Source organism: Lepisma saccharinum, chromosome 7 (genome assembly GCF_977018435.1).
Source record: "Lepisma saccharinum chromosome 7, izLepSacc3.1, whole genome shotgun sequence".
In the NCBI taxonomy this organism is placed as follows: domain Eukaryota; kingdom Metazoa; phylum Arthropoda; class Insecta; order Zygentoma; family Lepismatidae; genus Lepisma; species Lepisma saccharinum.
Genome location: NC_139235.1, coordinates 40,152,588 through 40,169,842, shown reverse-complemented (window position 1 = coordinate 40,169,842; position 17,255 = coordinate 40,152,588). Strand labels below are relative to the sequence as shown.

The window sequence follows — 17,255 nt, the reverse complement described above, 5'->3', positions numbered from 1 at the left end:
TCAAGGGGTCGGAAGTGAATTTTATGCGACGATGTGATAAACAATTTAAATATGTCAATGATGGTGTTCTCATTTTTAGCAATAATTAGCACATCATCTACATATCTGATGTAGAGCATGATATCCGCACCTATCTGATTAACAATTGGAGATTCTATGTAATGAAGGAAAATGCTGGAGATGATTCTAGATACTGGGTTTCCCATTGATAGACCATTACTTTGCTGATAGATTTTGCCATCAAATATAAAGTAATTGTAATTTGCACATACAGTAAACCATCGAACCATTTCCCATGATTCTACTGGGTTAACCTTCATCTCAATAAGCCATCTGTGTAATGCATCTGTGGCACCTTCTATTGAGACACGAGGATATAAATTTTCAACATCAAAACTTGCAATTCGATACTCATTTTTCCAAACAATATTTTTTTAGTTTCTGTTTAATTTCATATGCATTTTTAACACTGAATGGTGTTTGTTGTTTAATTATAGCAAACCTTTTAACTAAATATTTGGATAGTTTGTATGCAGGATGTGTGAAAATTGCAATGATGGGTCATATTGGAGTTCCCGGTTTGTGAGTTTTTGGTAGTCCAAAGGCAATCGGCAGGGTTGAATTTTTGACAATGAGTTTTTTCTTCATTTCTCTTGGTATCGTGACTGCTTTCAATTGCTTTCAATTTCAATAAAAAAATAATGTAACCAAATTTTTTTTATCTGAAATAAAAATAAAACAGACTGCTTCTTTTCACAGTTAAGTTGCTATATTACAACAATGTAACATTGACAACATCCATTATATAACGGATTATTTTTGTTTCAAAAATTGCTAACCATTGTTATAACTGTATCTTTAGTCAAAATGAAAATAAATGTCTGATGAAGGAAGCGTGTGTTCTCATGAAACGTCACAATGAAAAGCTGTTTTGTTATGCTTGTAATAACCGTAAACTACAGGAAGATAATTCTACAATGCAAGCAATGCGTACATACAAGAAAAACTGTTGTTTGAAGTTCATAAAATGCAACTTCATTCCATGTGACACCACATACCAAACAGGAACTCTATCACTGTGCAAGAAACCATTTTGCATGCACATCGATTATTAGAAGAGGGTAACCACACACCTGGATACCCTGGAGAACCTTAAATTCTCGGGGAATTTGAAGAAAATGAAATTCTCATGGGAATCTCATGGAAAATCACAGTGGCATGCATACAAGGTAAGCTACCGAAGCATTGCTTCGGAATACAATATGCAATAACGTAGCAATATATTATGTCATTATAATCACACGATTATTCAATAATATCTAGATAAAACCGTCACATTTCTTCGCTACAAATAGAACAAATACCAGTCCCTGCAGGGCTGCACTGAGGTTGAGCTGAAGCAATCTTCCTCTTGCATCGGTTAAGAAGTGGCAGACAGTTGCGCGCACACCTCAAGGTCACGGGCCGTGTGCATGTATTTCTTCTGCAACCAAAGCTAGCATCGGACAGGGAGTTGGAGAATGTATCGGAGTATTTCAACTCGTATTGTTTTCGGTTATCCTCAGTTTACGGGTTTGGTTTGCCGAATGTATATGAAAATATGTGAAGGTACCAGTTAGTATCTAGTAATATAGAACAATGTGTAGTATAAAAGAGCTTTTGTCCAAGCCGTTTTCTGCCCGTTCTTTCTCAGAAAACAAATAAGAATTAAAAATGGACGGCCAACACCAGAACTACTGAACTTGGTTCAAAAGACCAGTAAATTCACTAGACATTTTCAGTGTAATATGTATACCAAATGGGACTGGTTAGCCGGTAGCGCTGAGCTAAATGCGGTGTTTTGCTGGTATTGTCTGTTGTTTGTAAATGATAGAAAGACTTCTTGGACCAAAACTGGGTACATGCATTTGGGAAATTTAGTGAAGTCAATAGCCGAGCATGGACTGTCTGTTAACCATCTACAATCGTCTGTAGCTATAGCTTCTTGTTCCACAACATCCCAGAGATGCTCTATGGGATTAAGATTGGGGAAGTTAGGGGGCCAATTCATATGCTGCCTCTCTGTGAATGTTTCTTCAGTCAAGCAAGTACAGTCTCACCTCGGTGGCATTGTGCATTGTAAGTGGTTTCCTAACACCTCCTGATACACAACGGATGTCACACGGCAGTCCATACACACCAATGGTCCCAGTCCATGTCAACCGAAGGAACCATACATCCACCCCAACCTGCCTGACCACCTCCCATTTTAACTTTTGCTGTTCGACTAACATGTAGTGTTGTATCTGTGCTGCAATGAGTTCGCACGGGCAATGATAGATGGCGCACAGAATTGATAGTTCTTCCGCTCGAGCGAAAAACGACCGAACGAGTGAAATACAGTTGAACTCTTGAACCCTAGACATATTTCCGTAATTTGTCTATGGTAGTGCACTCTCTAATATTCATCGTGAAGTAAAAGACGAAGTGAAATTGAAAAATAAGTCAACATAGGCATCATCAAATGCAGTTTTGTGTATCCTACAGAGATACGTGAAAATGAAGTAGATGATTATGGGCTGAAACTGCTGAGGCTGACATTTTATGTTTTTCTTTGTTATTTTATTGTCGCATTGAAATGATGTTCGATTGAATGCTATAACTGAATTTTATTATTTCGCAGAATATTATTATCCTTTCCGGTAAGTGAACAACGATGTACACGTACTTCTTGCACTATGATATGATATTTATAATTGCAGGTCTGTCAGCATGTGTATCCATTTTACATTTCGGTTTGTAGACATTGCATACTTTCATATGTGCTGTATTTGAGCCTTACATAATATACGGGATTATGATTTAGAATTGTAATTGCATAGAGTGGTTTCCTTCCATGTAAGGGTTTTAGGTTGATAGTAATGCTTATTTGACTGAAATACGGGATGTTGCCAATCATTCCACTACGAGTGCAGTATGACCGAGTGTAAGTCGCTCGAGCGTGGGAGATTCAAACGAGTTTGAGCAACCGAAGGTGGTGCAATGCAGTACTTTAGTGTCTATACATTCACCACGATACTTATGTGATCATACCAGCTGCTGGGCCGTTCCTTGTTGTTTGGAGGAGTGGTCGCAATTCAGTGAGCACTCGGAGCATATTATTTACTGTAACATGGTTTACATAGTCACATAACACAAACAGTAAAAGCAAACCCTGTAAAGATTCACGTGAATGCTCTTGAAGCTCATGTAATATTTCAGATTTGGGAATATCATGGTGGTTTTTTGAAGGCAGAGGAAAATTTAACAGAAACCAAAGGTCAGTTAAAAACAATCACAAGAATAGAATAACCAGCAGGACTGGGCAGTATGCTATTTTCCGCAAGAAAAATGCAACATATTTTGTTCCTGTTGCAAGAGAATTGTTCAAACTTGAAGATTGAACACACACAATGTTATGTGTGGGGTCAAGGAACATTTTTTCTATGTGGATTGTGTTACTCACCATTGTACTATTTTTAACCTGAGGAGCGATAGACACTAAAAACTCTGAAAATAGGCAGGAAAAAACAATGAAAGGATGTTTGAAATAGGCATTCAAAACTAGTTATGTTCAAAATAGAAAATTATGAGTGAAATAGTGTAAAAAAGAATACGTAGAACCTGTGTATTTTTTCTCGAAATCTCTCTAATGAACGCCAGGTTATAGCTTTGCTGTGTCCTCCAGTGGATATGTAGACCAATGTGAGGCAATCTTGACTAGTTGTTGCAGGTGATTTTCCCTCAAGAACAGTGCACTCTGATTGGCTATTACCAACAGGTGCACAATTTATACACCATGCACAAAGTGATAATTGATGGACATTCAAATGAAAGAAACGAAACTCGAAATATAACCAGAATAGATAAATATTCAACTGACGTTTCCTCATTTTTTCATTCTAGGTACTATAAAATTTGTGTAATCCTCACAGTATGTTTTCACTTAAAAGCCTACATTTCTGGCTCTCAACCCATGGTCAGTTTAAGATGAGTTTACACCCAAAAATGGAGCATAACCTGAGATTTTTGTGCACCTATTGGAGGCACATAGTGGTTTGGATCCTACTTTAAACTGTAGGCCCAGTCCCAATTATCCTTACTGTGCATAAAGTGGACTTAAAACACATACTCAGCCAATCAATTTGTATTGTATCTATTCCAGTTCTTGTGTTTCCATAAATTTTGTTGTCTGTATTTGATGACATGCATAATATCATGTAGGTGTACATGCTGAATAATGAAAATTTCACCACAAATGGATATGAGACAGATCCCTGGTTAGCATTGTAGTGACCGTTTTTAGTGAGGAACCGTTTGAGGCTAGCAATGCTGACGTTCCACTGTATTTGCTTGTACATGTAATATGAAGAACCGTCATTAATCAAAAATTATTTCAGATGTGATGTGTACATAGCCAGTTGCCATTTTTATTCTGTCTCTACCCCATCAGTAGATCGACTAACAACACTTGCAGCTAAGAATGTATTAAAGTTGTTAAAGGAGCAATGCCCAACATTGATTGTAAGTACAATTTTTTTCTAGATTTTATGTTACAAGAGATGGAAAAAAGGCATATTATTTGCTATAGATAAGGCATAACTCACTAAGTAGCTAAAGCCCAGTTTAGGCATGTACTTAGTAACCCAAGCTTTCACGGCATCATCTGGGTTCTTCAGGAGTTAAGACAAGCATAACACAGGGTCGTATGGGTTCTGTTGTTTTTATAATTTTGGGTGTTTTACATGTATTTGAACTTGCTGATGCTGAAACTGGCATTAGTTTTTTCACATCACGCAAGAATTTTTTACAATTCACGATTTATATGTGGGTTGTGGTATGCACATTTCAGTGCAATTGAAGTGATTGTCGCTAGATGTCACTGGTACGTTTCAAAATTATTCAATAAGTAATAAAGACGAATAAGCTTTAAATACAGATAAGTTTTGTTATATTTAAATTAATTCATATGTTTCTTGCCTAAATGCTGAAAATAATACTATGTAAAACATTGATATATCATTTGAAATTAACTTTATATGTAACTGTCAAAAGTCCTAATTTTCCATGGTATGTAAGATATGTTGATCTACATTAACATTTGGTTGTTCAGTGATATACATTACTGTTGTGTGGCCATGGCATCTCGTGGTTGTCTACGCCAAGGGTCCCGGGTTCGAATCCCGGTCGGGCTTGGTTGTTTGTGAATGTCCATTCATCAATTTCATCATTTCATCACCCATCCCCATCTTCGCAAATTAGCCTAGAGGCACAAAACGCGAAGTAAAATAAATTAAATCAATCAATCAATCAATCGTGGTTGTCTGAATAGCCCAGATGTGTTTTGCTACATCTGCGGTGAATTTGTTCCCCGGGTACAGACAGGAAATTACAGATTTTGTAAGAAGAGCATATTACGCATACTTTAAAACCAAACTAGGAGATCAAGATAAATCGTGGTCCCCACACAAGGTATGTAGATCATGTATGGAATCTTTATGAAACTGGAACACGGGAAAGCGGCCATCTATGCCATTTGCAATACCCATGGTGTGGAGGGAGCCTTAGGATCACAGCAATGATTGTTACTTCTGTTCCTGTGAAATTGTAGGTCGAAATATTAGAAACAAGAAGAGGATAGTGTATCCCAATATTTCCTCTGCAATGAGACCTGTGTTCCACGGTCCAGACTTGCCTGTACCGACACCTCCATCAAGTCTTGAGTGTGTAAGTGATCCTGGTTCATTAAGTGATTCAGTGGAAGGAAGTGAAATGGAAGATGACATTTATGACCCCCCCTCACGGACCTCGTGACCCTATACCGTTCACTCAAAGCGAACTCAATGATTTAGTTAGAGACCTAAATTTATCTAAGGAATCAGCTGAACTTCTTGGTTCCAGACTTAACGAAAATAACTTGCTGGCTTGTGGAACAACATTTTCCTGGTACAGACACCGAGAAAAAGAGTTTGTGCCTTATTTCTCGAAACAAGATTCTCTCGTGTTTTGTTGTGATGTGTCCGGTTTGCTGACTAAGTTAAATTTTCCTTGTATTTCAACTGATTGGAGGCTATTCATTGACTCGAATAAAACAAGTTTAAAATTTGTTCTGTTACATAATGGAAATAAGTTCCCCTCAGTTCCTATTGCTCATTCTGTGTCACTAAAAGAAACCTACAGCAATATGCAACTTGTTCTTAATAAAATTACATATGAGGACCATGGTTGGTTGGTGTGTGGTGATCTTAAAGTTTTGAGCATTTTACTTGGACTACAAGGTGGGTATACCTCAAATGCCATGTTACATCTGTGAGTGGGATAGTAGGGCACGAAATTACCAATGGGAAAGAAAAGAATGGCCAATACGGAAAACGTTGAACCCGGGTTCAAAGAACATCGTACAACAACATTTAGATAGTCCTGAGAAAGTTGTACTTCCCCCTCTTCATATCAAATTAGGGCTGATTAAACAATTTGTGAAGGCACTTAACAAGGAAGGACAATGTTTCCAGTTCATATGCAACAAATTTCCATCCCTGTCGTACGGCAAAGTGAAAGAAGGTGTTTTTGTTGGACCAGACATTAGGAAATTAATGAATGATAAAGACTTCGAGGAAACAATGACTGTAGCTGAAAGAGATGCTTGGATATCATTTAAAAGTGTAGTGTTGAACTTCTTGGGGAACCACAAAAGTCCTGATTACACAGAAGTTGTTGAGAATATGTTACTTAAATTTCAAGAGCTGGGTTGTAACATGAATCTCAAATTACATTTTTTGCATTCACACCTTGATAACTTTCCACAAAATCTCGGTGAATTAAGTGAGGAACAAGGAGAACGGTTCCATCAGGACATGAGGGATATGAAGGAAAGGTATCAAGGACATTGGAGTGTTAGCATGATGGCTGACTACTGTTGGGCATTGTACAGAGAAACTCCAGAAGAAAATCACAAGAAAGTTAGGAAAGCGTACAGAAGAAAGCATGCTAAACAGAACTGAAAAATATGTATTGTGTAATGATTTTCTTGTGTGTATATTATATACTGCTATATGTCGTTCTCTATATTATATGGGTCCTTTGTGTCTATCTATATTCATTTTAAAATAAACATGTTAATGCGTTTAGTGTGTTAAGCTAATTATTCTGATTGAAGAAAAGAAAAATTATAAAAAAACAGTATGCAATATTGGACAAAGCCCAAATTTTGAAATTTGATTTGTAAGAAAACCTTGCGTGATAGTGAAAAACGAATTTCATATTCGTGATCAGCATGGTACAAATAATAAAGTTCACCTATTAATCAAAAAACAACATTAAATTGAATTTAATTTGCGGCCCTGTGTAATCAAAGTTTAAAACCTGAAAAGGTGATTCACATTGTATCTAAAGATATCTGTTTGGCGGTTACACGGAGATAGGTAATTAACTCTGATAAACTTACTTCTCATTTTTCCATGTAAATTTCTTTCGCGATCGATTTCGCCACCTATCTGGTGGCGAAATCAATTGCGAAAAAAATGTATGCGGAAAAATGAAACGTAAGTTTATCAGAGTTAATGAGAAGGTGAGTTGGTTTTTAAAAAGGTCAAAAATAAAATGAAGGGGCAATGTGGAGTGCCCTGTCACTGTTTCCTACTCCATGTTAGGCTGATGACTGACTAGCTTGTCCAATAATACGGCTATTTGGCTGACAGGAAGTGAAGGTGGCAGCACTTCCTGTTGGCCATTTTGTTTATTGTGATATGGATGTCATTTGTTTTCTGGATTCCACACTGAAACATTGCATTTTTAAGATAAGGCATAACTTACACCACATGTCATCATTTCACTAAGTAATAAAGAACAGTTTTAGCATGTACTTACTTTGCTCTCTAGCTCTGTTTTGTAGCTCTAGCTTTAATGGATTCTTGTCCTTCCTATCTCCTGAGGAAGCCACATGATGTGGTGAAAGCTAGAGATCAAAGTAAGTACATGCCAAAACTGGTCTTTATTACTTACTGCATTTTTTTTTTTTTGTTTGTTCGTAGTTCCTTCCAGTAATAATTGTTAGTCTTTATCTAATGGTTCTGCATGTTCATTTAAGTATTCTGATATTTTTAAGGTGGCAAATGACTCTCTTCTGATATTATGTTCAATTGGCCCTTTTGTACTTTTGAAATATTTTGTTTCTTTCAATCTATGTTTTTTGTATTCAAATAAATGCTTGTCTATCACAACATGCTACGATGCCAGGGGTCCCAGGTTTGAGATCCAGCTTGACCATGTGTGTTATTTGTGAGTGTCCCTTCATCATATAATCACTCATACTCATCTTCGTGATTAACGAAAAGTGGCAGAAAAACGAAGTAAAATAAACCAAATCAATCAATCAATCAATCAGTAATTGTTTGTCTTAACTCCTGAAGGAGCCACAAGATGTGAAAAGCTCGAGAAACTGAAAAGAGTAAGCACATGCCTAGACTGGACTTCAGCTACTTAGTGATTATTTGTTATATGTCTTAATTACTTTTTTGAGGTAACTTGTAATGATGTCAACAGCTTAAAAGTGCATCTAGCTCTCAGTACTTTGTAACAGAAAAATCGCGAATAGTTTTTCAGTGCATATTCATTCTGATCCTCAGAGATATTATAACAGAAAATAACTCTAAAATCAAGATTATTTGTTTATCCATACAATCCTAAGAAAGTGTACGAAAATTACAGTTCCAATACTTCTTACTTAACTTTGAAATATGACAAAAAAGTCCTTCAACTATCATGTTTTCTTTTAAACTAGCAAAGTGGTTACATTTGTATGTTTTTTTAAAATTATCTCTTACAGTGTGGCTTCTCACTGGGAATTTCTAGAATTCTGGAATTATATGTGAATTATTGGCTTTGGTAATTATATGTGAATTCTGCTTGAATTTTTCTTGTAGACTTGAAAAATTGCAACTTTTATTAATCCAAATCCCATTGAATTTATACATATTTATTAATGCCCTGAGGCAAATTTTTCACAGTTTGGCTCTTATTTTTATCGAGGAAAGAAAAGAAAACATACAAATATTATCTAACATTCTTTTAGCAAGACTAACCCCATATGCTAATGAAATTATAGGTGGTTATTAATGTGGATTTAAACGTAACAGATCAACAACAGATCAATTTTTTCATGTCAGACACACACTTGAGAAAAAGTGGGAATATAACACTGGTCAACATGAAATTTGTTACAAGCAATGTGAATGGTGTTCTAAGGTAAGTCGATGGTGCTGAATTCAAAAATGAAATCAGTTTTTTCCTATCGGGCTCAGTTTTCTTGTTACACACTAACCTGTACCTAATGCAATTCATGAAAATTCTGCCTATTGGCCTGTGGCTTAACCTATATTTACTCTACAGATATTGTTGAATAACAGTCATTATATGACCATAGAATGACCAGCATGTTCCTAGGGCCAGGGACCTTCCTCCAATTGCAACAAACCAAATCATGAATAAGAGAGAGGCATGGCAATACTGTCTATGAGTCATGCCTGAACACGTAGAATCGCAGTGTTGTTCGTTGTCACGTGTGTCTCCGCATTGTGAGTTCTGACAGAATGGGAAGTGACTGCCTTTGATTAGGTTGTGATTCGAAGTTTCAGAAGTACTGTGTAGTGTTAGTGCATAAGAAAATGCCTCGTACCTGCGTAAATAGCCCCAATTCGTATTGTTATATATGTGGAGAGTTGACATTTAAGTCACAAAAAGCAACGAATTACCCCTCTTATAAAGAAGTGCTATGAACTCTTTTTTGGGTCTAAAGTTGGGGACCAGGACAAAACATTGTTCCCCTACATATGCTGTTTGACCTGTGTTACACTTCCTACAAGCTGGTTAAAAGGATCACGTCACATGTCATGAATTATTGCCTGGACAGAAGAATGTGGCGAACACTCCTCTTGTTGACCCCAAAAATGTGTATCTCCCTCCTCTACACATAAAATTGGGACTAATTAAAAACTTTGTGAAAGCCATGGAAGAACTTCACGTGGATTCATGTACTTGCAACAGAAATTCCCAAGAATAAGCGGTGACAAAATTAAAGAAGGAATATTTGTAGGGCCTAAAATAAGGGAATTGATGAATGACGAGAATTTCATTCAACAATTAACAGATGTTGAAAAAATGGCATGGTTGTCTTTTACAAGTGTATGTAAAAACTTTTTAGGCAACCATAAAGTATTGCGATATTGTACATGGACTAATTAGATCATACCAACGTATGGGATGCAACATGTCTCTAAAATTACATTTCTTGAATGATCACCTGGACTACTTCCCAACTAACCTTGGAGCCGTTAGTGACAAACACGGTTTCACCAAGATATTGCTCTAATGGAAAAGTGGTATCAAGGCAAATGGAGTGCCGCAATGCTGTCTGACTACTGCTGGACCTTACGAAGAGATGTTCCTGAGGCGAAGTTTCATAGGAAATCGGGAAGGAAACATTTTTATGTATGTTTATACACTTTCATATTACTCATTTACTTCATTCCTTTGTATACTGCCACAGATTTATTACCATTTACGTTTGTAGCACTTTTGTGAAAGCGAGTCCTTTCGACCAATACATATAGAACATGGGCTGAGGTAGGAAAATACAAAAAACATTTTTACAGGAAATCTGAGCCCGATGGAGAAATTCTGAAATCAGATCTGCATTCAGGGCCTCAGCAACTTCTACAAACAGCTTGTTTTGTTCTTGTAACATTCACAAATATTTTTTTTGTAGACCAGTGATAATCAGAATGTCCATCAGCTATTCATTGATTTTAAAAAAGCATAGGATTCAGTCAAAAGAGATAAATTATGTAATATATTAGTTGAGTTTGAAATACCTAAAAAGCTTGTTAATATGATAAAAGTGTGCACCAGTGAAACAGAAAGTAAAATTCGTGTGAATATTAATATGTCTGACAAATTTACAATTCATGATGGGTTAAAACAAGGAGATGCATTATCTCCATTGCTCTTTAATTTTGCCTTAGAATACGCTCTTAGGAAGGTTAAAAAAAACTAACAGGACTAAAATTAAACGGGGTGACTCAGCTGTTAGCATATGCAGATGATGTAGACTTACTGGGGGATGATGTAAATACAATTAAGAATAATGCTAGAATATTTTTCAAAGCAGCTAAAGAGATAGGTTTGGAAGTTAACAAAGAGAAAACTAAATATATGCTTACAGGCCGAAACCAAGTGTTAGGTAATAATCAAAATGTAATTATTGGTAACAACTCGTTTGAACCAGTTTCCAAATTCAAGGACTTAGGAGTAATATTAACAAATGAAAATGATATTAAAGAGGAAATAAAAAGCAGGCTTAATTCAGGAAATGCATGTTACTTTTGTCTTCTCGTTTAATATCTAAGAAACTAAAAGTTAAAATATACAAAACAGTAATTTTGCCTGTAATAATATATGGATGCAAAACTTTGTCCCTTACATTGAAAGAGGAACATAAATTGAGAGTATTTGAAAATAAGATCCTTAGGAAAATATTTGGACCTAAAAGGGATGAGGAGACAGGTGGAGAAGGTTACATAATTTAGAACTACATAATTTGTATTCATCTCCAGATATTATTAGAATGATTAAATCATGAAGACTTAGGTGGGCAGACCATGTGGTACAAATGAGAGAGGAGAGAAAAGTTTACAGCATTCTTGTTGGGAAACCTGATGGTAAGAGACCAGTAGCAAGACGAAGATGGAGACGTAATGTTGAGATGGACCTGAAGGAAATTGGTAGGAATGGAAAAGAGTATATAGATATTCGTCAGGATAGGGACAGATGGAAGGCCTGTGTTGCTGCAGCCATGAAAAAAGATAGCTGGTTGGAAAATGAAACAGAATTCTCTCAATCCGCTAGCTTTCTTAGTGTCCTTTGCAGAGCAATCTATCTGACATACGGAAGATTATTGCAGGATAAGATATCTTGAAGTTGATTTTTTATGTTGATTAGGTAAATTTGAAATACTTATACAATTAACAATTTTTCGTAGATTACTATATCCTGTAACATTCGTGACTCTTGTTTATAGCTGTATTTCTAGTCTTGAGTATGTGAAATGGCAAATATCAACTCCACACCTTAAATTAAATATATGTACTGTTCGATTGAATTGAATTTGAATTTTTGGATACATTGGAGTTGCACAGACCCTTTATATTGTTAATATATATAGTTGTGGGTGGTTGGTGAGCGGCAGTAATATGTAAGGTTGAAATAGAGAAAACATCTGGTTGCACTCTTGAATTTTATCATGGTCCTAGAGTAAGTCGTACAATATTTTTCTACCACCACCACAAGCAATTAGTTCTACTACTGAAATTCTAAGTTTATCTTTTCTTATTTCAGGTGAAAAACGAGTTTTTCTCACAGTCAACAATAGACAGGGCCTCCCTCAATCGAAACTCAAACGAAAGTAATACAGAAGGAAAAGGCTTCCTGTCTACTCCTTTGAGTGATGACTATGTCGGGAATGAAATGCTTCACCAGATGGGCTGGACAGGAGGTGGACTGGGAAAAGACAACCAAAGGATTGAGGAACCAATCAGGTACTCCTACCATAACAGAATCTACCACCAGTGTTCGTACATATTATCTACATTACCCCAGCTATGAATGTACAAGTAACACGTATGGAAGCTTTTTTATATTGATGACATTTTTGCACTTCAAGTCCTATGCTTGTTAATCCATGAAAGAGTTGATGGTTTTTAGAAGGTCATGGTCTACCTGCTTGCTTGAATTCTAAAAAGTAAGAAAAAGAGACACCAGTGTTGAATTTGGTAGAAATCTATATGTATATACCAAGTAAACTAGGAAAGAGGAAACACTCACTCACACAGAGAGAGATTCAAATTTTCACAGCCATGAATTGCATCATCAATTGTAGAAACAAAGAGGAGAACGAATCAATAGTGTGACCTGCAGGGTTGCCAGGTCCAGACATGAAGTTTTAGACTGTGCCAAAACCATGTGGTTCTCCAGGCAGGCTTGTGAAAGACTATGGGTGCTGTGGGTGAGATGTTGAGGGGTGCAAGGGGGTAGGGTCAGTAGGGTGTATGTGTGTGTGTATATTATATATATATAAACACAGGGATAGAATGAGGAAACGAGCTAGAAGGGCAGATAACAAGAATATGTTGAGTTGGAGACAGTAAATACTTACCAAGCACTAAAATGAGATGGAGTTGGTACAGCAGTGTAGCCAGAAAGAAGTGATAGGTGACAGGCATCAAAGAGAAAAGCACTTTAGCCAGTGTTCACTGTACGGTTGGTGGTAGGTGGAAGTTTGTGGAGAAGAAAGAGGGTGGTGTTATTGGATGGCTAGATGGCTAGGTTTAGTCTGGGAGCATGGTGGCATGCATGCCCAATATGTAGGCAACTTTCCATTGCCTAGAAGGAATATGTGCCTGTGGATAGCATAATAAGTGAATAATGGCTACACGCAAAGAGCCGTTAAAGGCTGCTGTGTGTGTAAAATGGTCCTCAGCACTTAAGGTTTAAATACTAGCATTGGAATTGCTTCAAGACTTATTTGTAAGTACATCAAGATTTGTATAGTTGCTGCTTCATTGCACCATTAGTGTTGAACAGATTTTTTTTTGTCAAATAATTATTTCCTTTTTTTTTTTTCTCTCTCCCAGAGTACAGCAAAATGTAGAGAGAGCAGGATTAGATATTGACGAAAACTGTGCATCTGATTTTGAAACCAGGCTAAGAGAACTAATGAGGAACTTTGTGAAGAGTGATTCTCTGGATGATTTGATATTTTCATCTGAGTTTACTACCGAAGAAAAAACGGTCATGGCTGGGTAAGTTGAGTGTAATATTTTCTTCATAAATGCAGAACATGATTCATTCATTATTACTAATGCTGATTCAGTACCATTGCTTATGTATTGGTATTGGAATCAGGAAGTGTTGGTTAGCAATTTAATCATTGACCTTAACTTACTGTGTTCCAGAGTCCGGAAACCTTTCAGGTTCTGTAAAAATGCTATGTAGCACTTTTGCGGAGCCTAAATATCTAGGAACTTATGCAAGATGCATCATTTTCATTAGTTTGTCAACAGCATTGTTTGGAGATATGAATTTTCTGATTATGTGAAATTATGAATATTTTAAAGCAAAACTGTGGTAGCTTGATGCGGTCGAGTTCAAATTAAAAATTATATTTTAAAATGGAAAAGCTAACTGAAGTACCAACATTGGTGTGGGTGGAAATCTGTAATGGTATTGGCACTGGTATCAATATCAGGTGGAAGCAGTATTAGATCACCCCTAATTACTACCAAGCAACATTTTTGCAGTGTCTAAGTATGCTTAAAATTGTGAAAAATTAATACTTTTGCATTTATTTTATACTGGCATTGGAGTAAATTTATATTTTTATGATTAAATTACAGCTACTTTATAATTCTGTGCGATTGTCCATTTACATTTCATGAGCTTCGATTTCTATTTATAACAATGTTCCCTCTGTGGCAGCTACAGCTGGTGGCTCTGAAGTCAGGTGAAGAGTTATTAGGAAAAAATGTAAAACATCGTACTTATCTTCGTCTTTCCAATGAGAAAATGGTGTTTCTAACAAAGCAAGCATGCCCTAAATCATAAACACAATTCATATTTCTCTTAAAACTACACAGAAGGAACCACAACATGTGTATCAATATGCACTCATTTCAACTTCTCGAAGGCAAGTGCAACATGCTGCTTTCTCCACCTGTAGCTCTGCAGTTGAGTAATGGCAAAGCTCGCAGCAGTGATGTCAAGGTTGTTATGGCAAGCAACGTTACTCAGCTATCTTTATGTGTATGGATATCGCTTCCCAGCTAGAGCTCTGTATTTCTGGATGGATCAGTGTGGCAGAAGCTGTTGTCAAGGGTGCTTGCCACATAACAGACTATAACAGAGGTTCCCATGGCTCCCAAGTAAGAATGTAGGCCTATCCGACACTTGCAATGCTCAGTTATTGTGGTTAGGTTGTTGTTACCTTATGTTAAAAAATGAACACACATTTCAAATTCCGAAATATTTTATATGTAAAAAGTACTAAAAACCATGTGTAGACTAACATTTAAGTGTCATTTCAGTGAAAATATTGGAATATTTCACCGTGTACACTTTAGGAACCACTGGACTACAATGCACAAATACATTTCATTTAATATGAATATACATACATGATATGGATAATATAATAAAAACATTCTGTACATTAATATGTGGTGAGGTGCCACTGCACCTACTTCACCTGATCTGTTGTATAATTCTCTTCTATTCTTGACATTTCAGTGTTATAATGCTTCTTTTTCTGGACATACATTGTGTAATAAACAATTTTGTAATATTTAACAAACAAATATTCATTAAAAGAAGTTTTATTGTTACATTTAATTTTAAATTTAAATTTTCATTAATATAGTGGTGCTAAATACATTTTTCTTTTAATTTGTTTCCCGATTGTTTTAAACTACTCATCACTTATGGGTAAAGGTCATCCACCCTTTACCTTAAATGTACGTATGACTCAGTTCAAAAATGCCAGGAAAGGGTTTATATTTCAGCCATGAAAGTAGCCATACTGCCTAAAAAGGTTCCTTGATGAACATGGATGATTCAATATAGAAAAAGTAGTACTCACTTTTTCTGCGAAACCATTTTTTTGTAGTTCTATTTATTTCAGTGGCCACGGCTTCACGGAAAAAGTGAGTACTGGTTTCTCTAAATTTACTACGCCTCTCTCAATTTCCAAATATCAGTAGATGATTAATAAGCATCTGTAATTGATGTATGTAACTGGGTGACTGTAATTAGTCTTGCCTTTGAAAAAGATTTACATATTTAGACATTTTCTTTACAAAACTCTGGCTTACGAATTACTTGGTTATCTTATGCCGTGTATAATTTTGTGGTTCAGTCTGCTGCTCTTTGTTGCTGTGGTTCCTGCAGCATGGGGATCCAGATGTGTGCTTGTTTGTCAATATTTACATCTTGTGGAAGTTTATGATGACGGGAGTTTCTTTGAATTTTGTGTCTTATCACAGGGTGGCTACTCACCAGGAATTCTGCGTGAATTATTGGTGTCTATAATTATGCATGAATTTTTCTACTTAGACGTTGAAAATTGTAACTTTTATTAATCCAAATCACATTGAATTTATACATATTTATAAATGTCCTGAGACAAATTTTTCACAGTTCAGCTGTTATTATTATCGAGGAAGGAAAAGAAAGCTGTGTGGATAATAAGACAAAATTTTCTCAGTATGTTTATTTTGTTACTGTCCATTGCAGAACGTTCTATCTAACAGATGGAAGATTATTGCAATGTAAGATAATTTGTAATGTAATGTAATTTAATGTAAGATGTTGATTAGTCAAATTAATTTTAAAATTCTCATACAATTAAAAATTTTGTTTTAAAAATCAGTATATCCTGTGACATTTGTGACTTGTGTTTGTAGGTGTATTTCGAGTCATGAGTATGTGATATGGAAAATGTAAACTTCATACCTTAAGTTAAATATTATAAATATGCAGAGTGATTCCAAAGTCTGAGAAAAAGAGGCTTGATATTAAAACAAATGTATTGAATGTACTCCTGAGTACATGGTAACACATAATCAACATTGAAATAAAAAAATATCGGGCATGATAAATGGGGTACAGAAGAAAATCCATGAAAGGGTCACCTCAGCGTAATTCTACATGAGCACCTGGTATGTCTTTGTGTGAATCCCAATCAAGCACCGTTTCACCAAACATCTTATTTCAAACCATTGCCGTTGTTCATGTTGAACACAGCATACTGGATACTTTGACGTAGCTGTTGAAGAGAGGTGATCTTCACCCTGTGCACCTGTGACTTAATGTAGCCCCATGCACAAAAATTAAGAAGTTTGAGATCTGGAGATCATGGTGCCCATATGGGTTGTGATCCTCTACCAATCCACCTCCATGGAAACGTATCATCCAAGTATGCATGAACAGTCTTTGCGAAGTGAGGTGGAGCTCCATCCTGTTGGAAAACTATGGTTTCCAAGATGCCATCCTGCTCCAATTGTGGTTGAAGGAACAATTGCAACATATTGAGATACGCATTGCCTGTCACTGTGTGTCCTGCGAAGAAAAATTGACTGTATACCTTGGACTTTGTGATCTCTGAAGGTGTTTCGTTTTCATTGGAGGACCTC

General features: G+C 36.2%; 1 protein-coding gene across 3 annotated transcripts in view; it reads left to right on the top strand.

Annotated features, from left to right (window-relative positions):
* The window catches only part of LOC145989818 (uncharacterized), a 180,003-nt gene that overhangs the window by 80,924 nt on the left and 81,824 nt on the right, over positions 1 to 17,255 (top strand). For all 3 annotated transcript variants that reach the window (XM_083125182.1, XM_083125184.1, XM_083125185.1), the window contains exons 11-13: positions 4,419 to 4,542; positions 12,409 to 12,608; positions 13,704 to 13,871. In XM_083125182.1, the coding sequence (XP_082981308.1) occupies positions 4,419 to 4,542; positions 12,409 to 12,608; positions 13,704 to 13,871 (492 nt within the window). The remainder of the gene's footprint in view (positions 1 to 4,418; positions 4,543 to 12,408; positions 12,609 to 13,703; positions 13,872 to 17,255) is intronic.